Below are 27,596 nucleotides of genomic sequence, written 5' to 3'. Positions count from 1 at the left end.
TGTCAAATAATGCAGTATAAAAATTGAAAGTTGAGCAAAAGTTTAATAAAATAATATTTATATGTAATATAAATACAAAAATAAGACAAGAACAAAGTAAAATATTTTAGGAATGATGTCTAAAGAAAATCATCGAAGAGATTTGTAATCGGAAACTGAAACGTCATTTTAGAGATATCGACAATCGATCTTGCAAGTAAGTATCAATCAGTAATAATAGGGAATGTTAATATTCTTTGAGTTAAATTAAAATGTATATTATGTGTGAAATATCATATTAATCGAACTTTATAAAATCTTTTTAGGAACTTTAAAAAGATCGTAAGCTTCGCTCTTTAACACGTTCAAATATTACCGCCTTAATAGCTGTTCGGTAATCTTCGTCAAATGTCAACAGCACGCGACGCATGCGCTTCGACGATGATATTCAGAAACGAAGACGTCGTGCTGTGCGCGTTTCTCGTGCGAGTGTGAAGAATGTCGCGTCTCATCGAATCGAATCATGCCACGAGAATCCCTGGCTGCGAGTTCTCCGACGACGAGGACCCCGATTATGGCAGGTGGGTGTCAGGGTAGCACGTGGCTTCCATGACACATAATTTGCCGATAATAAGAACCGGCGCCCACATTACATCACTATCAGCGATATAAATGTTCTTTGTTTACATAGGCCAAGGAACGGCCGTATTATTTCCGGCGGTTTAGCTGATACTTTAACGTAATAGTGAATTGGACATTCATCATTTTGAATGTGTGTCGAATGCATTTCGTCGACCATATATGTCCGTTGCCTGTTTTGCGAATGTGCGCGACGATTCTGTATCGCAGTAACGAATTCGACAATCAAGGCGCGAAAGGAATTCTTGACTGCAAACTTGGCAATTTGTATCATGCAAGACATATTTTCGTTTGTCAGTACACGAATTTGTAATTTATCTTTTTTGTAATTTATTTTCTTTATCATTTCTTGAGGCTAATTGATTCCAATATGTTTACACATTGTTATAATTACATCATACACATAATTATATAATTATGTTTAATTATGTTTCCTTTAAAGATTTTTCTAAAATAGAAAAATTATAGAAAAAGGATCTTTTCTTTTCACTTTTCTGTATTCATATGAGTTTTCTCTTGAATGATATGTATACATATAATGGTTGCACAAGAGAAGAATTAGGAACCCTTACTCAAATCTATTTTAAATAGAACTTTTAATCAAATTTTGTAAATTGATGTAAATTTATAAACTCTTAATTTGATAGATATTATTGTAATAAATATTAAGAAAATTATGCTATCTCTTTGGTATAATGAGCAACATATTCATATAAACGTTCCAATTTGAAATTTTGACGACAGTTTGTTATCTCTCTATTAATATTATATTATTAACATAGATTAGGAGAATTGTCTAAGAATCAATATTTTACAATCTGATTAGTTAAATACTTATTTTGCATTAAATACAAAAAATAGCGCTTTTTAATATAAGTATTAATGGTTTAAAATTGAAATTTTTTTTTTATATTACAAAAACATTTTAATAAATTGTCATCAAAGTATTTCACATTTGAGCATTTGTATAAATATGTTGTAGCTTCACATCTAAAAATAAAATGTTTTCCACATAATATATGTTAAAATATTGAATGATCTCCCAAATCACATAGTTATATGATGAGAAATTAGATGAATATAATTCTTTAGAAGATAATATTTTATTTTAAAAGTAACATCCTGTCTTGGGGAATTTCCCCGACATAATAATCAGCGACAAACTTTCCGGCGGAAATATATATTCGATTAAACATCTTGTTTGCAGTAAGGCTGATTCGTCGAACGAATTCGAGGAGTCCTTGCACGCGATGTCCGATATTTACGGACAAACTCCACCCAGGACTCGACTCAGTCGCAAGAAAAGACACATGAAACAAAAGTTTTCAGGCAGGTACGTGATTGAAATTTCAGATCCGCACGAGAAATTTTATTAAGAATAATATGTGAGAATACATAATTATTACATACAAATATTTCATTCTTAACACAATGTAACTTTTCATGACAATAATTATAACTGTATAAATATTTTGCAACATGTTAAATTTAATTGAAGTTAGAGTAATACTGTAAAATATAAACAATATAATGTTTTCATATAATTTTAAGGAAATGTAGAATAATATTTTTGAGAAAAATTATGAAAAATGAAAAAGAATTATTTTTAACAATGAAAATAAAGGAATATTGTATTACTGAAAGTACTTTTCGCAATATCAAGTCATTGCTAATTTAATTGTCACTCGAGTAACTACAAAGTATCTGAAGCTATCTTTAGCTTTTGTCATTTTCTAGTGATCTTAAGTTGATAGAAAAGGAAGCTCGGCCGAAAACAACTATTCGTAGGCGTAACACCCTGGATACCATTATTTTCAACGAAATGTGCGATAAAGCAGACAAAGATCGCGAGAACGAGACAAAGGAAGATGCGAAGGAAGGCAGCAGAAAGTGCAAGAGGATTTTGAAACTATTGCGCGGCAATGAAAGAGATTTGAAGCTTGATGTAGAAGCTGCCTACAATTATGCCGAGAAACACAATGGCGACATGGCGATGGTGTTGACACCAAATCAAATCAAGGTTCGACAAAATAAAAAATAAATTTGATTATTAGTTGCATTTAGAAAACAATGATTTAATATCTGCGATTTGTATATTTTTAATCTATCAATTAAAATTGCGATTACTCAATTTGTGTTGAATTTTCTAGACAAAACTCCATACTCTTATCTTTTTGCAAGCTCTTTTATTGTTCACATTTGGCATATTGTCAAGTAAAAATATACTCTTTTTCACAGATTGAGACTAGAAATAGATTTCGCTGTTTGCGGTCTAAGCCAGTTGATGTGGAAGAAAAAAAGGTGGAGAGAGAAATCATTAAAGAAAACGTGTTGATAAACGAAGAAAATTTAAACGCGCAATCGCCGAGGACGCAAAGTTTGAAGGAGAGAGAAATATTTCATGACACTTTTTCATTTTTAATTAAATTAGTAAGTATCGAACTTATAGCACATAAAACTTACATTTGTGTGATTTAATTAATAAACTCAAATGTACAAATTAAAATAATTTAATTTTTTTTATATATTATAAAATAAACTCGAAGTTAACATTGTATTATCTTTAAGATATATTACATTTTTATTTTTTATTGTGTTAATGAAATTTTTATATTTAAGATTTATATTATATATTTATCAAGATTTTAAAAAAATAATGTATATATAAAATCTTTTTTTTTTTAATACAGGGGAGTACGGAGCGAAATTGTCGCCGTCAAATGAGTCACGAAGAAACCAGTTGGCAAAATGAATTAAAAGATCTGATATGGTTGGAATTACAAGCACATCATGCAGATCGTAGTCCAATGATGCAGGATGAATATTTATGCCGTCAACGCGAGGCAGTAGAGGCTCTACTTACAGAAATAATGGAGTACAAGTGAGCAAAAACATATTTAAAGTTTTCAAGATACTTCAGAAGAGCAAAACGGAAAATATTTTCTTCATGAAATCGAAAATTGATGTGCGCAATATATATTAACAATTGTTTGCAAGATATAAAAATAATAGCAATATATGTGCATATAAACGCAATTATTGTTTCATTAGATACGATTCCATGGCGAATGCGCAAGAGGGAGATTGCGTCAGCCCTAGCGACATTGCGAGCGATCGATCCGCAAATTCAGGTTCCAGTCCGAACATCGAACTGGGTGTATGTCCAGGTTGCCTCTCCATGTATTGTCGTGCATGCGCTCGTGAACAAGGAGAAGCGTTACAACAAGTGGAAGGTCTACTAGCTCGTCTGGAAGCAGCGGAAGCCTTATATCCATCCTGTCAAGCGTTTGCCGCTAATTATCCGTTATACAAGAGCCCAGAATTCACCGATAGGGTGAAAGCTATGTGCCTCTGGTATAACATGACGAAACACCATCGGCTTAAATTACAGATATTAGGCAGATTGCTCATGATGTTGCACAGCAAGAAAAAACAGGAGGATTTCAACGACTCCGGTATAAGGTACATTATTTGAATCGCATTATCTTCCCAATAACTTGGAATTATATTTTCCGAATTTCCGTATGAACAAGTATTATGCTTATCCAGGATAGAGAAGATATTTTTGAATTCTTCTTCATGCGTATAGAAATTTCGTAGTTAGATAATCAATTGTTTCTATCCTTAGTTCGCGATCCTCAGATACCGTCGATTCTACGGAGCAGCGACAATCCATGGTGCGATTCGAGCTACCTCAACAAGACGAAACTTCCAGTCCCTCTGACAGCAATAATAGCAATAATTCAGTAGGAGGTTTATCTTTTATATCGCAGTCATTGCCGCCTACTCCGGAAATTTCGTTCTCGTATGTGGAAGACGAAAGCGTTGATCGACTCGATTTCTACTTGGTTGAATTTGATCGACACGCTTACAGGTATATTTTGAATTTTTAAAGATATATTTAATTTTAGTATATCAATATCTAAATGCTTTTGATTTAAATGTATTATATTAAATAGTTTTTCGACATTATAAAATTTATTATAAATTTTTTTGTATCTTACTTCAAAGCAATTAAATAAAATTTTAAATTTAGTTATGTGATATAAATATCTGAATTGTAATGAAAATTTTTGTTTGTATATTCAGAAAGTATATTGAGGATGTATTGAAAACGAGAGGTCTCAGAAAAAGTTTGAATTTCCTGGATCGGTTGCACACATCTATCTTGAGGAAAGCAAGATTAACTTTGGAAAAAAATAACTGCGAGGGATGTGATAGCAATGCAAATGAAGAATACGAAGGTGACAGAGAGCTACGACGGTATGGCATTTGGAGTCCCGAAGCAAAGGAATTAAATTTGCCATCATATAGGTATATTCACAATTTATTTCTTAAAACATTTTCTCAATTTTGGGAAAGATCTTGAAAAATTTTGGGCTCAGATCTTGAAAAATTAATTTAATTTTAACATTCTGGTTTAGACTAAATTTAATGTCAAATTAAAACTAAGACATTCATGAAATTAAATTATATTAAACTAAACTACAAAGAAAAAAGCAAAACAAATGCCTATATTTTTGATAATATTACATTTGTCAAAAGAAATTAATATACATAAAATACTTTTAAATGACAAATTCTTTCTTAAAAGAATTTTTAAACATAATTTGAACCAGACTTTTTTGGACTAGTTTGTCAAATAATTTTTTTATTTGAATATAGAGCAGAGAGAATTAAATTATACATGTTGTAAACTTATATTTTAGGGCAGCTTTCGTGTTTCTCTCGCGCGTGCCGTTGGACGTAGTTCATGAATTTCTAAGAATGAGACTAGAACAAAAGCCGGAACAGCCGAGTCCGTTGTCGGTTCGACAGCTCATGCGGGAACTTCGGGAGGGCCTCAGGATTGCTTGCATTCATCGGGACCGGTTCGCCGCGCACTCTCACGCTGCTGTTGCCAGCGATGAAACCGGTTGCGAGAGTCTGTTTGAGGAAGACGTCAAGTATTTCGATGAGAGCCTGAGAGCTGTGTTCGAAGTTTATCTAGATTATCTTCAGCAGTGGGTAGACATGGTGCAGCACGATAGCTTTCACAAGAATCTAATCATGGATGAGTGGTTGTTTGTCAAATCCGTCGCTGGAAACATAAGTGATGGATACAAAATTGCTGGCGTAAAATTCTAGTGAGTAAAATTTTGAATTATATTTGCATATATTCTGCATATATACAATGATTAGACTACGATGATTACATATATTTTCTATATATTTTATTTATTGATTAGAACATTTATTATTCTGTTAGTCTTAGCTTTTCTACTAGTCATATATATATATATATATATATATATATATATATATATATACACATATATACATATATATAATTACATATGAGGGCTGTCCATAAAGAAACCGAACTTCGTTTAAAAAAATTTATTTGATAATTTATATATTATTTCAGTTCATCTCCTTCAAAGTATTCCCAGCGTTTTTTCCACTGTTGGAATGTTTTTTTGGAATTCTGTTTCTGGAACAGTGTGTAGATCCTGTAGCAAATTTTCCTTAATCTCTTTTATTGTTTGAAAACGGCCGTAGCACAAATTTTGTTGCAACGCGATGCATGTTCAGTTTTTCGGTCAAAATCAAGTGACATGAACTTTTACAAATTCCCACTTCTTTTGACACTTCACGGATAGTCAATCGATCTATTTTCCCTGATAATAGCACGCACTTTTTCAACATGATCATCGTTAGTTGATGTTGATGACCGTCCAGATTTTTCATTGTTTTTAATTGTTGCCCAATTTGAAACGATTAAACCACTCATAACATTGTGTATGGCTCATACAATCCTTTCCATAATCTTGTTGTAACATTTTAAAAGTCTCAGTGAAAGTTTTCCCCAATTTAAAACAAAATTTAACACACTCACGTTGTTCTTCAAGAACTTTCATCTTTTTCGTTTAGAAAACCGCCACGAACGCCGAACAATAATCTCAAGGCATCATAAATGTAAACTAAAAACGAGCGTCAAGAACATCACTACACAGTTACACAGCGCCACAAGGCTGTGTTCGGAGTTTCGGAGCGCCACAAGGCAGATGATCTAACGTCTAACTTCCCACAGCATCGGTCCGGTTTTTTTTCTTTTTTTTTTTAAGTTTGGTTTCTTTATGGACAGTTCTTGTATATATACAATATGATTCTAATACAATAATGATTCTAATAGAAAAGTTGATTTATTAGATATTCTAATGAATAAATAGAATAAATAAAACTGTATAATAAAACAATAGACAAGTTAAATTATTATTTAATATTTTTTATTATTATATTTTAATTTGTGTTGTCATGTTTGTGATATTATTTTTTTATAGCGAAATTGCATGTACAATGATTAAGCAAGTTAATGAATTTCTCACTGAACGAACTCGCGAGATCTGCGAAAATGTGGAAGAAAAGGAAGTCGATGAATTGTCATGCAAGTAAGAGATAATTTTAATTCATTTACCTGTATTCTATTAGATACTACATCTTATTGTTAGATACTTTATAGCTGTTTGTTCTACAGTGAAACACAGTTTAGATTCCATCTATTTGTGGGTCGTGAATGGCAGGGAATGTTTGTAGAAGCTCGAGAAAAGATCGTAAAAAGCATCAATCTTGCCAAATGTTTGAAACGCGATATCGAGAAATGGCCAGTCGATGATCAGATGTTGGAGGAATCGTTGAAATTGTTAAAAGTAAAGAATTTTGTACATACATAGACTGCTTTATTACAAAAACTAAACAAAAAGTTAAATTTTCTTTTCCTTTCTTATTTATAGAATACAGTTCTAGATTTAAGGCATCGCATAACTGTGGTAATCGAGGACTTTCAAAGAGATGTCGATGAAGTGGAACAATCGAACATTGAGAGCGACCAAACACCTTTACGCTCGAGAATCCGTGAGATTCTTCATCAAGCCTACAGGATGGGTTTCGAGTTTCATAAGGAGATGTGCAAACTCTTTTCACTAGAAGAAAAAGCTATTCTAGCGCGTGGTCTAGTATCATTTGCATTATTGTGGATGGAATTCGTGAGAACACGATGTGAGCGTGGCCGCGGCTTAAGGCCCAGATGGGCAAATCAAGGTTTAGAGTTCTTGATAACAGTATGTGAGCCGCACAATACAAAACATCTCACCGATCAGGAATTTGAGGAATTAAAGACATGCATGGATCATTGTATATCTCATGTAGTAGGAACCGTTTCGGTTGCAGGATCGATGCCGGAGACAGAAAGTAGAGTAATCTATGATTTTCTTGTTATAAATTGCAATCCTTTTACGATTTTTTAACCATTTATTTTTGCGATTTCAAAATTCATTTAGAAGTTAAGGAAATCATTGTTTTATAAGTTTCTGTTAAACAATTATCTTGTATATTTGTACATGAAAGTGATTAAGTAAAAAAATTTTATTACAATTCTTAATACTTTTTGTTTTCAGATTTAAGAAGGCTATCACGATCAAGAGCTTCATCGCCGAGTCATGGTCGCACTAGAACTACGAGCATCAGCCTTTCTCAAAAACCACGGGAGGTTCTAAAGTCACCCGAATTATTAGTTAATGCAAAAAAACATAGCTCATCGAGCATGGTTGATGGAAATCTTTCAGTGATAGTAACTATACCCGAACAGGGTATGCAGAGGAATGAGAGAGTCATTCGTGCCATCAAAAAAATGGAGAATGAGCTTGATGAAAAACTGAGAAGTCGAGAGCTGATTGGACAAGTCACTGACAGAAAAGGAGTCGATAGAATTCATATTAAAGTGCGAAGAGTTACATTCACATGGCAGAGAGGTATTAAGATAGGTACGTTCTTTATTGATTATATATAGTGTATGCGTTAAAATTATTTATGTTATTAGATAATTTATAATGATTATTATTATTGGCTGTTAATTAAATTAACATTCATAATTGTAACATTAGTCTAATGAACAAATTTTATTATGTAGGTCAAGGAAGATTTGGCAAAGTGTATACAGTAGTGAATAATCAAACAGGTGAACTGCTAGCTATGAAAGAGGTGCAACTGCAACCTGGCGATCACAGAGCAATCAGACGTGTTGCTGAGGAGTTACAGATATTTGAGGGAATCCAGCATCAACATTTAGTGCGATATTACGGACTAGAAATTCATCGTGTACGATAAACGTAACATAATCGTTGGCACGATATGTCAACTTGCGGCGCAATAAATATGTATTATTATAAACATATAAATTTTGCTTCTAGGAAGAAATGCTAATTTTTATGGAATTCTGCGCGGAGGGAACTCTCGAGAGCTTAGTAGCTGGTAGCGGCAATGGATTGCCAGAATCTTTGGTCAGAAAATATACTCATCAACTCCTTTCAGCTGTAGCAGCGTTACATTCTCATGGAATAGTTCATCGAGATATTAAAAGTATATTGTCCAAATAAGATAGTTTCTCGTCAACTAATATTTTTTATTTTAGGCTGAGCTCCAAAACTGTGTAAAATTTCTTCTCTGAGGAAAATTTTACTCGATGGCCAGCCTGGAACCAATTAAAAGCGCTGAGAAAAATTACGGAACGGCCATCGAGTAAAATTTTCCTCGAAGAGTATGTTTTGGAACATAGCCTTAAATTATTTTTTACAATTGCACTATTTTTTGCAGCTGCGAATATTTTTTTAACGAATGAAGGCAATTGCTTGAAACTCGGTGACTTTGGTAGCGCGGTACAGATTAAAGCACATTCGACAATGCCTGGGGAACTTCAAGGTTTTGTCGGTACTCAAGGTTAGTATTTTAATTATTATAGCAAAATTCATAGATTTATCTTATATAGTTTGTTATATCACTGTTATTATAAAAATTTAATAAAGTATCAAGAAATTATGAATGTAAAAAATATATTCTTATTAATTTTTGCATTTAGTTCTTAATTATTATTATTTTATTGTTTAAAGCTTATATGGCACCAGAAGTATTTATGAAGTCAGGAAGCGGTGGACATGGCAGAGCTGTCGATATTTGGTCAGTAGGTTGTTGTATCATTGAAATGGCTAGTGGACGAAGGCCCTGGTCGGATTACGACTCGAATTATCAAATTATGTTTAAGGTAATGTTGCAATTAAATGCGTTATTATATAAAATTAAGCAATTTTATACATATAATAATTTTAATAATTTGTAAAAAATAAAAATTAAAGAAAATTAAGATTTTAAAATTAAAAATTAAGAAATTTAAATTTGAACTATCTTTATTGTCTCTTACAAGAATTTGTGTATGTGAGTGTGTGTCTGAAACTTTTTTAAAATTATTTTAAGCCTTATATATACACTGGCATTATCTAATTCGAAATTTTTTACTTTTGCAAGGTGGGAATGGGAGAAACACCAGCTCTTCCTAAGAATCTATCTGCAGAAGGCATAGATCTCGTAAAAAAATGCCTGCAGCATGATCCGAAGAGAAGATCGACTGCGAATACACTGCTTGCACATTCTTTTGCTCTAGGAGAATACGAGGATGTTAATGCTGATTTAATGATGCTACGATACTAAGAGTGTTCAGGAAAACGTGAGCATTATTTGTGAATTTTAATCTTTTAAATGAGTAATCTTTTTCTCTCAGAGATTTTGGAGTGAGATATATTTTTGTGCAGACACTTTGTTATGTACACAAATAATTTATTCTAATTTTTTATAAATTTGACATAACATTCGGAAATGAATATTATTTCTCTATTTCTTTATTTTTTTAATCTACTTTTATCATTTTTATCTACTCTTCTTACAGGGGATAGCATGGTTCTTGCGGGAATGTAGAACTAGTATTTGTATTTTATTGTTAGAATTTCATGAGACATCTGCTATATTATGTTGTTTTTTTATTTGCATTTTTCTGAGAGATTTAGTATTTAATATAGTTTTATTGAGATTTTGTTAAAAATATATAGTATTTGTGACAGACTATATAAAGAAATGGTAATTGTATTTGAGAATACTTTAACCATTGATGAAATCAGTATATAATATGTAAGTACTATTGTGATCATATAATTTATGATATAATTATAAGAAATTTATTTTACAAAAGGGACACTTTCTTTTATCTACATTAATAAATGATGGTACTAAAAATGTTTAATAATACATTTTTAATACTGAAAATTCTTGCAAATTAAACGTTGACAACTAGCAAAATATAAATAACAAAATTGAACTTTGCAAATAGTTGGAAACAAATATTTTGTTTTAATACAAATTTTAATAGACTGAACAGTAAAATTTATAAAGAAATATTTGGTGAAAAAAAAAGAAAGTGCAACTTTTTTAGAGATACTCTTTATGTATCTTTATGTCTATTACGTATTATTTAAGCTAGCCATGCTAAAATAAGTTCAGTGATTTAGCCTGGAAAACTAAAAGACCACAAAAGCATTTTAAAACATAATCTAGTGTAATTGCATAGAATCTATATATAGAATCTATACACAAAGTCTAGTTCAATCGAATCATATGTTCAAAGGAATATACAAAGCAGGGGAGGAATACATATTGTATTTAAGTACATGAAGATATAAATTGAGAAACATATATCTCTCTTCAATTTTACTTAAAAGACAAAAGCAAAATATATATTTTCTATTTTATATTTGCATTTATAGTTTATATAAGATATAGCGTAATGCTGCATATTTTTTGTAAATATATGTATATTGGTATATGAACGATAGACGCAAGTCACTTCCCATTTTGAAGATCATATATACATCGCAATTAGTATTAAGTGCAGCAAATATCAAACGCTCACATTATATTAAACCCGATTTTCCTATTAGATATATAAAATTTAAGTTTTGACGTTAGTTATGGTTTATGAGATGTGATTAATTATAAGTATGTTTAAGATCCTTTTACGATATATAATGGCAGCTTCTAATGTTATATCTATCTTATATTAATTGCTTCGTAGACACGAAGTGAATGATTTGTTATTATGCAATAGAAATTCTATTTTAAATAAAACGATCGGGAAGAATAAAACGCGCAACAGCAACTGTTATTTTAATGGAGTTTATTTTTATGCACAAGGAAACGTGTACACACGTGATGATACAACATACTTTGATGTGGATCAATTACTTAACGGAGGTATGCTGTGTATACTTTCCGCGCAAACGGAAAGCCGAGTGTACTTATTCGTTTATCTATCGAACGTTTTACGCACAAAGGTATATAATTTACGCCATGATTTTTAATCTTTATATCTGAACAATCTCTTTATCTTTAAGAAAAGGACCAAATTTTGATTGTACATTTCATATATATAATTACATATATTTAATGTACATATTTAACAAAAATCTATAAAATGTATTAAATATATATTAGCTAAATAGGTAAATTCAGCCAAAAGGATTGAATAATCTCTTTCAATTGCAAAAAATAAAAAGAACTAAATTGTTCACTTAAGGATTAAAATCAATCATAAATTACCCAATAGCTTGTGTGCAAACTCTGTGCAAAAAAATCGTATATGAATTATTTAAAATATTAGATTATAATATCAAATTGAATATGTTTGCATCAGAGTTTCTTTTATATAAACTATTGGGTTGTGTATGAATTATTTATAATATATGGCGTCAAAAATATATCTAGAAATCATAGTTTGTTTTAATTTTTCAGTATTTATGGTGTATCAGATCTTATTTTTTATTTTTTGTATGTATTATATTATACCTATATCCAGTTACGACAAGAATTAATTTTTTTTTTTGCATTTATCATATGATGAACTCTCTGAAAATGTATATAAAAAGATGAGATATAAATTAGATATATTATATATACATATATGCAGAGAGTTTGGGGATCGCAGAGTCAATGTTGCAATATATGATATATATCGCGATGATATTCATGATGATACTACGGAATATAACAGAGCAAACATTTTTAATAAAGTTAACAATTTCTTGTAGAAATATTAAAGAAGAGATTGTTCAATTTAACACAAAATAATTAACATTTTTATGATATTTGACAATTTTATGGTATTTTACATACTTAACACAGTTATTACATAATACATGAATATTATTTTTTTGCGATATTTAATATATAAAGAATTGAAAGCAAGATTGCAACATACATAAGACGAATCAGGATAAGAGAATTAGAAGTAAAATATATTATACATGATAAATATATATACATGAGAAATTGAAGATAAGAATGATACAAATTAAGATCTTTAAAAACTGATTTAAGCGATTACCTATAGTAGCTTTTATTATGCTAGGTATAACATTATTCTCACATGTGCCTCTACAATTCTCGCATCGAATAGCATCTATACTTCGTAGTCTTGCAAAAATTCAAGCACTGATCGAAGAATTGAAAAAGCTCAGTAAATATACAATAAAAATTAGTATATATATATATATATATATATATATATATATATATATACACTTATTTTTTTATGAACAATTTAACAACAATGAAAGCGACCTTCGCACATAAAAAATCGCATACGTGAACCTTGATACTTATAGTTTTTATATTTTATATTTCTAGCTAATATTTTAAAAGAGCATATTATAATTGCTCTTATAAAGTTATTTTATTCACTTCTCATAATTCCATAAAATGAATCCTACATCTTATACTATTAATACTACTTTCACAGATATGCTATTATTATATATTCATATACTTTCATTCTTATCACGCTTTATCATCTAACGTGACGTTAACATTAACAGTCTTAACGCATATGTTAAAGTGTATATTTTCTAATAATCAACGTGTTTATAGAAATAATATTTCCATCACGCTTAACTATAGATACACCGATTATTTATAGATCTTTGGAACTATGAGAAATATTTTTTAATGTTAATTATATAAGAACTTTTGCAGTAGTTTCAGATATCTGTTATTTTTTCGATATTCATTACTTTTGCCAATTATTTCAGAAACATTTCTTTTGTATTTATCTTTTTATTTAACATTAAACCTGTATTTTTAATATTTATTTAAATTAATATCAATGTTTATTGGCAATTATTTTTCATTTCAGAATTAAACATGGCAGTACTTATACCGCGGAAAGAATTATAGATTATCGTTTTGTATCACGGTTCACGCAATGCGAGATCACTCCAAAAACAACGAATAATTTAACATACTGATATATATTTTAATCTACTATATTTAGAGAACTCTCAGATTATATATTTATAATTACATCCGTAAGCGTTTCTATCAATTTATCAGGATATATCTTATCCCGAAATAAGATCGTTCGCTACGTTGGCTTTCGCCTGATATGCGTATGATATTCTTGGCCGCAAAAGTGCGATCACAATAGTTTCTCGCGATATGTATAAGTAAAGTATCTCTAATCGTATTTTTTGGCCTTAAGCTAATAATAGTAGTGTATATAGGATTTGTGTTTTTCCCTTATATCTAATATAGAGAACATTTGCATTTGTATCGTACGTATACAGGGTGCAACTGAAACAAGTGGGAGGAGGAGGGAGGAAGAGAGGAAATACATTTTAGGAACAAGTCGCACCGGAAATATATATAAATATATATATATATATATATATATATATATATACATAATAAACTTTATAATTAAACATTGAAACACTTTTTTCAAATATCGATGCGATTCGCTCCGAAAATATTTTCAATATATATTGCATATATTGCGGCTGTACCCTGCATACGTGAGAACATGTACATACTTTCGAACGCACGTGTTATATAATGTACACACACATTATATATATATATATATTTTGTTCTTTTCACCGTTTTTCTAACAATAACGAAGAAGCACCGTGCTCTCTCGTACATCTCGCGAATGATAAATGTCCCGACTCCTTTTTCTCATGCGATTAATTTTCGTAAAATTCGAAGACGTGATTTATAATACTGACGAATCAGTCGAGCAATAATAACGTAGAAAAAGTTGAGGAGAGACGGAATAACGCGAAATGGAATATTTTCAGGGTTGACTTTAAGGCCGGACAAAAATATTGAAATTTCTAATTGAAAGAGCAAGGTGATCCACTTTCTTCTTTAAAAAAATTAACAAAACATTAATGCACAAATCTAAAAAACAAGATTTTAACACATTATCATAAAATAACGTCAACAGATCTATCATATTTAACGATGATAATATACAAATAAGAATGGAGAAAATGAAGATTTGAAATATCAAGAATATTAAGAATTTCTTTACTATCAGAAATGCATGAAGTATCAGTTATGATGACACATCACATGATACGATATAATGTAGTTGTTTTTTTTCTTGCACAATTCTGATGGTAAAAAATTTTTCTCGTTCCAAGTCTTTTCCGTGGAATCGATTTTCTCTCATTCTCTTTAACAATTAACTAGAATTATATTTTGATCGACTAGAATTAAGAAACTAATTAAATGCAATACTTAAGCATTTTATCTTATAATCCGTGACGAGACGATTCTTTTCGATAATTATTCTGAATTGCCATTACGACTGGAACAATCACGTGATACTACTGATAACATTAACACCCCAGTACGAGAGGACAGGGTGAGCGCAACAAATTGTCTAAATTATCTAAATTATCTAAATCATAGAGCCGAAGAAATGCGTAATTTTTTTTTACTTCTATCTAGTGAGATAATTCAAGTGCATTATTGTCGAGAAAAATGGGATTATCAATGAAAGAGTTGTTTTTATACAAAAAGAATTTTATGTATATTATCTGATATATATCTTAGATATGTAATAGATTTTTATAAAAAGCCAACATTTTTTATATCATAGATTGGCTATCTATCAATTTATTAATTTTTAATTGCAGATTCTTTAGCTGATCTCAAATTAATTTTCTTCTACAAAAAATATTGAAAGAGATTATTTATATTTATATTATTGCAACTTATTACTTTTTAACTGTATATATATATATATGTGTATATTATATATTTTTATGACTCACAAACTAAATTTTTGTTACAGTTTCTTCAAAATTATCTAAGAATTGTATTTTTTTGCTAAAATTTAATTTGCCATTTTTTTTATTTGATTGCTAATTATTAAGAAAATTATTATGATGATGGCTCGAATTTGGATATTTAATTTGTTTTTTCGCTTTCATTTGGTCCTCTTTTCATTAGAAATTCCCATTGGAATCAACAATAATACATATTCCATAAACCATCATCACATCAACACGGCCTAATACGAGCAGTAATAATATCAACATAGGAATCGCATCAAGCGATAAATTTGTCTAAATTGCAGAATTGGAGAGATCTATCTCCTCTAATTCGTGAGATCAGCACGTATTAATATCAAGGTTTGAGATCGGTCATATTTCAATGAGATCACCTTCGCATATTAGCAGCAAAATCTGAAATCTCAACAAAAGACAGATTATCTCATCTTTCTCTCAATATATATAACTTTAATATAATCTCAAAGAATTATATATACAACTATTATATCAATAGTTTAATTACACATGCAATTATCATTGAATTTTAATTGTTGTACATATAATTAATTACAATATCATCGATCTCAATCTCTGATAAAGTACGGGAATCGGCTATCTAAATTGTAAATCGTAGGAAGTAGAAGAATAGCGCGATAGAAACAACAGATAGAGCTATACCGTCGACGGTTGAGCCTGTCTCTTGATAATCTCGAGTGGCGCGATCCGCCGACCTACCTAAGAATTGGACAAGAGTTTACTGTGCGGGCGCCAACGTACAATGAGATTGGCCACATTTAGAGTGTTCCTGCCTGCGGTAAACGAGCCCCGCGCGCTGGAAAGCTACGTCTGCGATAATCGTATAAAGTCAACCGTCGAAATCTTGCAAATTTGATCATATCCCTAAAAAAAAAAAAATAACTTGGTTATTCGATCAAATTAAAAGAAAGCAAAGGACGAGAATGATGCGACGACTTTACGAGAGATTTTACGACGACTACACGAGAAAAGCGAATCGTTATATTATAAAACGAGGTATAATGCGGATAGTTTTACTCTCAGATGGCTTGAACAGTTCTTCTTTGCAGAGTCGACTTTGTTGCGACGAAAAAAGATTAAAAATGCAATATCTTTTTTTTTTTCGTACTTTAAGATATAGGAACAATATTTTCTCGACACTCGAGGAGGAAATTCTTGCACTCAACAAGTCGATTGACGAGTATCGAGGAAACGACGTATTCTTAAAACTATATAAGCTTTCTAAGAAAGTACGAAACGTGTCAGAAGAGGGTGTGTTAGAGCGATTTTTTTTCCAGCGCTCGGGCATAACACTCGAAGAAACTTTACTCTTCTCTCCTTGAGCGGACTAGAGTTTTAAAACGATCTACAACATACTCGTCTATACGACGGCTACCGCTGAAAAATCTTTAATTCGCTAATAATGCGAAATTATGTTCACGCACGTGTGTTTGTGTATTTTGTATGCAATCTCCTCTAAAAAACAGACAAGAGAGAGATCTCTTCTATTAGACCACATGTATCGAAGAATACCTTAAGGATTACGACAGCTTTCAATGAATTTGCGTGCTTCGATGCTCATTCCTTTATCGCTACATTTTTCTTCTATATATTCTCTAAAGATTATATCAAACCAGCGATATGTCTAACGAATTGTGCGGGAACGAGTTCCTAAATTTCTTTGCGTTACACTTACGTTCGCATTTCTTAAATCTATTCGACAAATACTTTCCCCCCGTGCAAAAATGCTTTAAAAGTTGTGCTTCCGTTTCCTTCACATTGAAAAATTAAATTCAGATAATTTACCGAAATCTATGCAAAATAATTGCCTTTTTTTCAACTTTGAAGTCTGACAATGAAGACGATATGATACGACGAAAATAAGAAAAAGATGCCGTTTTTGTTATACGTTTGTAAAGTCTTCTTTGAGACAGCGTGTGTCAAAACACACCAAGAATGAACGTGAATCGAACGGCTTCAATGTCATCCAACGTGCGTTTTGTGGGTTCGATTAGCATTTCGAACCACCCTCGTGCCTGATTTGCGAAAAGCTCGCCCTCTTCTATCTCATCTTTGCAATCCCGTCAAAATGAACGGGAGAGACTGTGTGCGGCTCTACGTAAATGTGTTTGTCACGTTTATCACTTCTTAGAATTCTTTATCATAGCCGCCATATTCCGTAGACTCTGTTCCAGCGTTTGCGCGAATTGCATTGCGCTGGTCTGGCCGTCGCTGTGGAAGGCCGAGACCGAGAAGATGAAGCCGTTTTTCCTTACGTTGTAGGCGCATCCGTAACCGTCTGGCACTACCGGCCCGTATCCGACGATCACGTCGTTTTTCGTGGTCACCTGCAAGATCGATTTTATCTTCATATTTAAGAATATATATTTTCATTTTTATTAAGTGAAGATTTTGATGTGCTATTAATGGAGCTAAAAAAAAGATATTTTGTTGGAAAAACATGTGCATAGATTTCAAGATGAATGGATTGAAAGATTTAAATTTTATAAAATGTTGCTTTGAAAAAAATTTCACGATATTGAACTGGATATTGATGCCACGTTGGAATCTTACACACGTGGCTCTTACATAATTACATCACTTTTCTTAAACAAACTGATCGTATCGACCTCGAACTGTCCAAATCATTAACTATATATCTGTATATGAAGATGCTTATGATATGTCCGGGATCTTGACTTATATTTCGTCATAACAAACCACTTTAAATAACGGTCCTTGTGAAGCGCATTGGCGTAGTAATAGAATAATTAAAAAGGAAAATGCATTACTAACAGATTTTAAATTATTGTCGTCCTCTTCTCGTAGAGAAACCAACAATATCGAATATTTCTCAGATATATTTAATCGCAGATATATTTTTAATTATAATAAATAATTTACGAAATATATGCATACAAATATCGAGAGCTTAATTGGATGGGGCAAGAATGTGTCATTAATTTTGTGAAATTGACGCCGATGACGGATTCGGAAAGACGATCGACCCTGAGATCACTGACCTGTGATGTTGAGAGAGCGAAATGATTAACGATTGCGTAAGCCTCGTCCGTGAAGACGTCCGGCATCGGCTCGCCGGCCTCCTTCGCCGCGTAACGCAGCCCCATCAAGTGGTTGTCGATACCCTGGCCGTATATGTTGTCGTTCATTTCCTTGGTTTGCCTCTGCACCGCCAAGTCAAACAGCTCCTTGATCCTTTCCGTCTGGAGAATCGAGCCGGAAGCAATAATCAATTGAGTCTAGCGATCGTTTTTACGATTTTCTTCTTTCGTCGAAGATTCTCGCGATACACGTCGAACGACAACGTTCGAAGGGAAATTATGAAGGAATTATTACATTTTGTATTTTAATCATGTAAATTGGACGGTTATTTTACTTCTGCGACATATTTGGCAAATTTTATTTATGCACTCTTTAATGAATCGTGAGCCAATCTTTTTTTTTTGCTATAATTAATGATGATAATTTTTCTCCTTCATAATTTATTTGTATAGTGAATTTCTTCTGTGATTACTATTATTTTGTGAAGACGTAGAGACGACATTTTGTGTGTGATAAGCCATCTGCTTGCGAAATGTCACGGTCACAAAAGCAACATCAAACGTGAAAGGATGGAGATTATGGAGATTAATGTCTTAAGTTAAATTAAAGTAGAAGTTAGATTGAACGGAAAAAATAATTAAATATATATAGATAAAATAATTAAGCTCTCCGATGAAAGATCTAAGATATATTAAGCGCAAATACAAATTTATAAACCAAATTAATAAAAGTTTAAAAAAATGCGTTTGTTTAAAGGAATATATTTATAACGAACATCCATTATATGAGAAAGTCTAAAAGTGACGATGGAGGAAAGAGAAACGGCTGAGACAACACACTGCTAAAGGGGAAACAATAGAGCGCGGTAAATGAGAAACAACAGCTCGCTGCCGCAGTATTTTGCCGAACGAGGGTGGATCGTGTAAGGGAAACAAACGGAATATCCTCGCGAAACTTGCCCGAGGCTCTCGAGAAGGCCTCTCCAGGATCGTCTAAACACTTGATCGCGCAGGAAAAACGAAACTGTACCGCGGCCAGATCTAATTGATTGTTTTTATTCTCAGGAATATTTATTTTTTCTTTCGTTTATCGTCCGGCACATCCGCTTAAATTTGTAAATCTTATTTGACTTAGTAATAATAGAAACTTTTGTAACTGCATCTTTTTCTATTTTGTTTTGGAATTTTTACGTTGGAACTTTTGGAATTTTGTCATACGATAAAATGTAAACTTTTTTAAAAAGAAAAGCATTATTTAAATATAATTAAAAAATATAAGTGATTCAAAAACGTTGCTCTTATCTAAAAATAAAAATAACATATATACATATAAATCATTTTTACCAGTACGAAAACTCATAACATTTTCACACAGCAATATCTTTGTGCACATTATAGATGAATATACATAGTATAATAAATAGCAAAGCGTGTAATTACAAAAATATTACAGAAAAATAATCAGTTAATAAAATTGACGACAACAAATATATAATAACAATAATTTAATCTAAATTAAAAAAATATTCAATTTTTGATAACAAAAGACAAGGGACACACGATTATAAAAAGAAAGCCCGTAAATCGAAACCTTTTCATAGGTGGATCCATTTGGCAATGCAAATGGACAATGTGACCAACCACTGAGAAACTTTTCGTAGCACTGCAAAAAACGTAGCATATGATATACATAAATAACAATGTCTTTGAATATAATCGTCTTTTACTATGATTTTTTTTAATAAAATTATTTTATAATGATTAAAAATGCACGTTTGCAAAATTAAAAAATTATCGACTTAAGAAATTGCCGATTGAAAATATGCGAAGATTTTTGCAAATAATATTTTTAATTGGCAATCTTTTAAGTCGTAAAGAAAATTTTCTGCAAATGCGCACTTTTAATTATTATAATATCCATTATTTTTAATTTTATAATACCAGCATATATACATAATTAAGGTTTCGTTATTTTGCGCAACCAAACAGTTTTCTTAATTAAAAATTATCCATAAATTATCATAAAAAATTATACAAAATATATAACTCATATATAAATAAGATTTATTTATTTATAAAACGCAATGGGTATGGGGCAGTTTAAAAGATAAGGCAATAACGAAGCTAAAAAGTAAATAAAGTAAATAAATAAACGCATTCCGCTCGACCTTGTCGCAACTCTGTCGAGTGTACTCGAGTTGTGTGTGTTACACGACACGAGAATCGCATAGGAAAAATGCCAAGTTTCAGTTACACTGTAAATGGTGAACTGAACTCTTTTGGGGCTCCCGTCTACGGCGTTGTTGGGCTGACTCGTTTGACTGCGAGGATCACCCTGGCACATGGCCTTTGCCCACGCTAGGGCTTCCGGACTGGCTGCCCGGATGCAGTCTACTCGACCCAACGCGAACCTCCGGATACCAGCGCTCTCGTAAGTGGCCACTAATTTTCCATAGAGTCTGCGAACATCGCAAGATCATTTCGCTGACACGTGATGACGAAAGACGAAATTTAATTTATCGATATTTTGATACTTGTAGACTTTCCGACATTTGACACATAACAATAGAAGAGAAAAATAAAAGATGTTATATGTTTTTTAAATATAAACATATAATATCTTTTACTATCAAAACGTTATACATGATTGGTCCACATTTTGAGATTTTATAGGAAATTTAATTTTAAACAAAAAGTTTTCTATAAACATAATTTTTATTTTGGCACTTTTTATTAAAAAACGCAATGTTTCCTCTGATATTTGTAAAAATGTGTAAAATAACTGTGATTTCAGAGGTTTTTCAGCGCCAACTTTTTAAGAAAGTATTTTTTGACGCATGTTTATATGAAACTTTTTGTTCAGAATTAATTTTTCTATAAAATCTTAAAGTCTGACTGGAACATTTGAGCCCATCATATATACATCAGAGTAAAATATTTTCGGCTTCAAATTATTTATCAATAACATGATATTTGGCCTTGGCGGTGTAGACATCAGCGCGTTGTTGTTGATGTATTAGACTTACGGTCTTATCATTCGCATGGCGACACTCGAAAGGTAATGTAATAGTGCGAGACGCTCCATCAAATTTATTTTCTAAACGCGATCGCGACCAGTATCGGGATATAATTTTATGTAATTTATAATTAATTCTCTCTCTCTTTTTCTTTGTTTTACTCTGTAGGCAACAATTATTTAAAAATACTTAAAATTAAATATATTTTCTCCAATGCTTTATCGTTCGAATTTCCGACGAACTAAATATAATTCGGATTGAGAACGCGCAATAAAATAATCGAATTGCAGGTCCTTGTAATTAATATAATAATAAACTCTGCGATATATTAGTCGTTTATTAAGTAATTGATCTATAATTTAAAATATTTATATAATTGAATATTCCGTTTGTATATACGTCATAGTACGTAAAATATTTTCGGTTGCGAATTATTTATCTATATGGTATTCGGCCTTGACAATGTAAACATCAGCGCGTTGTTGTTGATGTATTAGACTTACGGTCTTATCATTCGCATGGCGACACTCGAAAGGTAATGTAATAGTGCGAAACGCTCCATCAAATTTATTTTCTAAACGCGATCGCGACCAGTATCGGGATATAATTTGATGTAATTTATAATTAATTTTCTCTCTCCCTCTCACTTTTAGCCAACAATTATTTAAAAATACTTAAAATTAAATATATTTTGTCCGATGTTTTATTATTCAACTTTTATCATTTAATGATTTAAATATCAGAACGCGCAATAAAATAGTCAAATTGCAAGTCCGATTAATTAACACAACGATAAATTCTGTGATATATTAGATGTTTATTAAATAATTGATCTGTAATTTAAAATATTTGTTTAATTTAATATTGTTGTATATAAGGTGGAGTCAAACGTTCTGGCTAGACTTTGAGATTTTATAGAAAATTTAATTCTAAATAAAAAGTTTCCTATAAACATGAGCCGAATAATATTTTCTTAAAAAGTTAGCATCCAAAAATCTTTGAAATCACGATTATATTATACATTTTTATAAATATCAAGGAAAGTATGCGTTTTTTAACACAAAATATCGAAACAAAAGTTGTAGAAAATTAAATCTTTCAAATGAAATCAAAATAATTCGTAGTATGTTCCACAGGTTCTAAGATAACTAATTTTAAATGTATAAAAAAGTGTTTTTTTCTGCTATCAACAGTAAAACTTTTTAAAAATACTTAATTATTTATGGAACGTATTATAATCATTTTGATCTCATTTGAAAGATAATTTAATTCTCTACAATTTTTGTTTCGGTATTTTTTGTTAAAAAACGCATGCTTTCTCTGATATTTGTAAAAATGTGTAAAATAACCGTGATTTCAGAGATTTTTGTGCTTTTTAAGAAAGTATTTTTCGACCCATGTTTGTAGAAAACTTTTTGTTCAGAATTAAATTTCCTATAAAATCTTAAAATCTGGTTAGAACGACTATATATAATCAAAATATAAAAGATGGAAGAAAATTTTAAAGTGTATGAATTAAAAATTAAAGAGGACAATTCCATTGTTTCAATTTTAAATATTTTACCTGAAATACGTCAGCTGGAGCGCCAATTGTATATACGCGTCGGGACTAACTCGGCATGATTTTATAAAATCTTTGGAATAATCTTCAAACCACAAAATACAGAGGTCCAAATCTTCGACCAGTCTGAAACATAAAAATGCAACAATTCTGATTGTGTGGCTGCAAATTTACGCACAGGAGTTTTTCAATTAAAAAATAATCAAATACGCAATATGTTGCGTTATGAATCAACGATTAAAGATAAAATTTTTTAGAGTCAATTTTTTTACGAATTGGATTTGCTATAAAGAGAAATAAATGATGAGCCTTCGTGATCTTCTTGCGAGTACTCACGCATCGAAGTTCATCATGGCTTCTCTGATGTCATTCAGACTTTGCTCGGTGAGGCACCACTCCAGCTTTTCGGGCGCCGGAAGATGTGAGGGTACTAGATTCTCATCCGGTGGGGACATAGAGTCCACTTTCTCGGTTAACTCTTCGAAAGCTTTGAAGATGGCCGGTGCCTCGCCAGCGGAATGCTCGTACGTCAATCCCCACATTCCATCCTGCGTTAGAAAGATTTGTTTTGGAAAAATCATAAATCGGTAACATTTTCCATGATAAACTTCTAAAATAATGAGCTTTCTCTTAAAAGCTCTCTTATAAATACTAGAAACTATATAATAATTTTCATTAAACAATAACATTATTGTTTTATTGATGTGAAAATAGAAAATACGCAAAAGATTCTAATTTAGATGGAACATGAGAAAATGATTAACACAAGAGGAAAAAATGATAATCATTTAAGTGTAAATATATAATACAGAAATATATATTAAATAATTAAAATTTATAATTTATCCATTATTTATAAACATATTATACAATTTTAAATCACGTAGATTTTTAAATTGTGTAAATTATGTAAATTAATATAAATGAAAGGTTAATTTATTCCTTCTTTATTTAAATTGTCTATTTGTATGTTAACATTATTTATTAATGTTATTTATATATATATATATATATATATATATATATATATATATATCATTTATTATGTGTGAGTAGTTATTAAAATACAATTTTATTATTAATAATATTAACATACAAATGTACAAAACATGTATATACAATATATGAAAGAAACAAATCATACTGCCTCATTTACATTAATTTACATAATTTATACAATTTACAAATCTATATAATTTGATCATTGCAAATATAAACTAAAAATATAGATAGAGAAACAAATATCGTATCTCTAGCGCGACAAATTAATTAATTACTTCATTACAAATATCATGATACTAAGTTGGATTGAATTATATCATTATTTTCCTTATCCTAGGAAATATTGCCACCAGAAAAAGTTAAAAGATATTTTATCGCGCGGAATATGAAAGCGCGATGTCGTAAGTCGCAGATTCACGAATAACGACTTTGTCCGTGAACCCTGACATCAATTATATCAAAAGATGGTCTTGGTACCGGTGAAAGTGATAAATCCAACTCGTCCGAGAGGGTATCCGCGGAAAATACATAGATAACCAACGCGATTGTTACGTGTATTTGATTGGGACTCGCGAAAATTGCGAATAGCAATATTTTATGCGTATCGGGTATATATCATTTTGCATATTTCCTGTTTACATCTGATTGAAACTCCTTGTGCGCATAATTGCATTGTATTAATCAGGAGTTCGATTTCGTGCGGCCGTTGAGTATAATTGTCATTAATGTTGCGTACGCTAATTAATATTATATTTAATCTGTTTATTTAACGACCTGTTTATTTAACTGTTAAATAAAATGTACATACCTTGCCGAGAATAGCGTGGAAAGTTTTGTCGAACCAACGATTCGCGCCCAAGTGCCGGGACCCTCCGCCGTGAAGAGCGTGATGAAGCACGTTCGCGTAATCTCGATCGCCGATCCATCGGTCCTCCTTCTTCATGGGATTGTTAAACGTGGTTGGCAGCACATCGTCGTCGATACAAACGATGCATAGACAGCGCTCCAACAGCTCTAGATTGTGACGATTGCGCTCGTCTAGAAGTCGTTTGTAATTTCTCGTTAATTCTGACTGGTTACGGCGATATTGCGATTTTTCCACCGAGTGTAATATTCGCAATATTGTTATATGTTGTATTTGGATTTTAATTTTCCAAAATATTTGAAAGAAAATTTGGTTTCTATAATTTTATTTGAAATCTAAAAATTAGAGATTCTTTGTACAAATTAAATTTTAAATTAATTTAAAATATATACTTATGATGTGTATATCTTAAAAATTTTTATTAGTTTTGCTGTAACATATATTCACATCCACACACACACACATTTATATATAGAAATATAAAAATCATCTTTTTCACCTCGAGATGAAAAAGATAACAATCCGAATGACGTAACGCAAGTTTAATTAATTTCAGTATGCATATATACATATCGTGTGAAACAACAACGCACTTGCGCTGACGAGATTTAGAGTCATAACGCAAGAAACTCGATGAATATTTTTACTTTAACGAGAACTACAATCTCTTTCGTTGTCTATCCGTGATTTTCCCGCCGTTAATTAATCAACGCAAGTCGTTGTTAACTCGTTACCGCCAGCCGTTTATTCGATTTGTAGGCGTAGGTAGGTAGGTAGGTCGTAGATTCCCGTTGAGCAAGGTCGGGTTAGAGAGTTAATGGGAATATTGCGAATATTGGTGAAGCGGAGAACGCGAGCGGATAATTATGGCGAGAGGGTAGGCACGTGGCGACAAGGGTCGACTAAAGACGCGACCGGGCTATTTTTTGGGTAACTGGATCATCATGTTCCTCTTTAAAACGACAGAATAAATCGTAACATGTAGAGCTTCACGAATTTAAATTGATTAACTGACATTCACTAAATTATTCTGAGTTTATTTTTACAAGAAATTATATGTATATGGACCAATAAAGTTTTACTTCCTTCTCAGACAACTAATATAGCGATACATTAAGAAAATTAGCAAACTGTAGAACGAAGTTGTTTTTCTTGAAAAATTTTGGAAAGTCACACAATTTTTTTTTTATTTAACCTATTTAATTATCAAATAATTAATAGTTAATTATTTTAATAAATATTTAATAGTTGAAATTTTTGACAATCTTTTTTTAGGATCGCGCTTTTCTCTTTTGAAATTTACTCACGTAAGAATCCCTGAATGAAGCGCTTAAAGTACGATGTTCTCTTTGCGAATTGATTATGTGTGTAATCGTATTTAATTGATATTTTTAAATACAATATTACACGCACTTTTAATCAGCTCTTCTCGCGCTTTCGCCCAGGCTGGTCGCTTCGCGGTCGTGAGAATTCCAACAGGCGGTGTTCTGGGATCAGCCTTGGTTTCCATAATCCTTAATAATTGTTGGACCAATTCGGCCTCAGTGATCCGACCTCGATCGGATGCTCTTACCGGCACGCTATAAAACTGCATCAAAATAATCAAAAATTATGGCATTATGCATGAAATTATTTGATTGTAATATCGATGATACAGAGATTAAACAGTTGAGTTTTTAATTAACTAAGATAAATAAAACAGTAGTATAATAAATTTAATCGTTATTTATTTAATCGATAAATGAAATTCTTTAAATAGTAAAAGGGGGTTTGGCGCGTGCATTGATTACAATATTGTTCAATTCTGAATCACTTCATTACCTGATTATGGTGCGCGACGATAATATGATCGCCGGAGGACGCTCTATCCAGAATAATTTGCTCGTCGACGTTTACACCGGGTCGCCGATAAATCCGAAACATTTGATAATGCTGAGCCATGCAGAGCGGTTGCATAGTTTTACCGTCCTTGGATTTCGCACGTTCAACCTCGAGTCCGGATCTATTCAAAGTCTAAAGCTTATTTTTGCATCGCAGTAATTTATTTTTGCATATTTCTCTTTGTCATATAAATGAATTAAAACGCAAATAGTCTTTATACATATTGATATAAAAATATTTGAAAAATAGAAGCGTGTGTAAATGCAATTTGTTGATTTGTTGAAATTCTTAATCAGGAAAAAAAGTAATAATTAATAATTAATATTAATAATTCTTACATTTGCATATTTGCGTTTTTAAATCTTTCGCGGGGGAAAAAATAAGATTTGGAAGATCCAAAAAACCATACAGGAGCAGGATTAATTTTCCCAAAGAACACATCGTTCCTCGCTTTCGGATATATCTCCTCTTGCTCGCGAGATGAGACGGGCTCGTTCGCTATTAAGAAGAAGACCGGCGGTGGCCTTCCGCGAATTTGCGTTAGTTTTTGAAAAGAAAGGAGAGCACTCTCCGCGTAGCCCCGGCTTATTCCCGTCCGGA

At 31.5% G+C, this 27,596-nt stretch overlaps 2 protein-coding genes across 3 annotated transcripts; one reads left to right on the top strand and one right to left on the bottom strand.

The window, feature by feature from the left end:
- The first annotated feature begins 65 nt into the window (after positions 1-65).
- On the top strand, positions 66-11,616 carry LOC126857915 (mitogen-activated protein kinase kinase kinase 4). Of its 2 annotated transcripts, XM_050607803.1 has the most exons (20): positions 71-196; positions 306-560; positions 1,826-1,951; positions 2,356-2,638; positions 2,857-3,048; positions 3,309-3,499; positions 3,670-4,080; positions 4,247-4,492; positions 4,708-4,932; positions 5,328-5,744; positions 6,942-7,049; positions 7,136-7,307; positions 7,392-7,848; positions 8,055-8,420; positions 8,567-8,754; positions 8,847-9,015; positions 9,250-9,372; positions 9,543-9,694; positions 9,955-10,153; positions 10,373-11,616. In XM_050607803.1, the coding sequence occupies exons 2-19, from the start codon at positions 478-480 to the stop codon at positions 10,135-10,137; spliced, it is 4,092 nt and encodes a 1,363-aa protein (XP_050463760.1). In that variant the 5' UTR covers positions 71-196; positions 306-477; the 3' UTR covers positions 10,138-10,153; positions 10,373-11,616. The 2 variants fall into 2 exon arrangements, with proteins under 2 accessions (XP_050463761.1, XP_050463760.1); XM_050607804.1 differs by lacking the exons at positions 9,250-9,372; positions 9,543-9,694; positions 9,955-10,153; positions 10,373-11,616 and having other exon boundaries at positions 66-196; positions 8,567-8,765; positions 8,847-8,964.
- A 20-nt stretch (positions 11,617-11,636) lies between these two features.
- On the bottom strand, positions 11,637-26,560 carry LOC126857951 (choline O-acetyltransferase-like). Its single transcript, XM_050607888.1, has 8 exons — positions 26,423-26,560; positions 25,059-25,288; positions 23,585-23,796; positions 23,252-23,374; positions 20,925-21,129; positions 20,262-20,333; positions 18,632-18,832; positions 11,637-17,956 (listed from the first exon to the last, which is right to left on the bottom strand). Exons 2-8 carry the CDS (start codon positions 25,191-25,193, stop codon positions 17,750-17,752), a joined length of 1,155 nt encoding a protein of 384 aa, XP_050463845.1. The 5' UTR covers positions 25,194-25,288; positions 26,423-26,560; the 3' UTR covers positions 11,637-17,749.
- Positions 26,561-27,596: the final 1,036 nt, after the last annotated feature.

This window comes from Cataglyphis hispanica, chromosome 23 (genome assembly GCF_021464435.1).
Source record: "Cataglyphis hispanica isolate Lineage 1 chromosome 23, ULB_Chis1_1.0, whole genome shotgun sequence".
Taxonomy (NCBI): Eukaryota; Metazoa; Arthropoda; class Insecta; order Hymenoptera; family Formicidae; genus Cataglyphis; species Cataglyphis hispanica.
This window is presented reverse-complemented; position numbering and strand designations above follow the sequence as displayed.

Bases quoted from the DNA above. Each gene is read 5' to 3' on its own strand.
- LOC126857915 (XM_050607803.1), top strand. From the start codon at position 478: ATGTCGCGTCTCATCGAATCGAATCATGCCACGAGAATCCCTGGCTGC. The intron at 4,081-4,246 runs GTACATTATTTG...TTCTATCCTTAG, and splicing joins TTCAACGACTCCGGTATAAG to TTCGCGATCCTCAGATACCG. The intron at 9,695-9,954 runs GTAATGTTGCAA...TACTTTTGCAAG, and splicing joins ATTATCAAATTATGTTTAAG to GTGGGAATGGGAGAAACACC.
- LOC126857951 (XM_050607888.1), bottom strand. From the start codon at position 25,193: ATGAAGAAGGAGGACCGATGGATCGGCGATCGAGATTACGCGAACGTG. The intron at 21,130-23,251 runs GTAAAATATTTA...CGATGTTCGCAG, and splicing joins CTCCAGCTGACGTATTTCAG to ACTCTATGGAAAATTAGTGG. The intron at 20,334-20,924 runs GTAACTGAAACT...CGTTTTTTGCAG, and splicing joins TTCAGTTCACCATTTACAGT to TGCTACGAAAAGTTTCTCAG.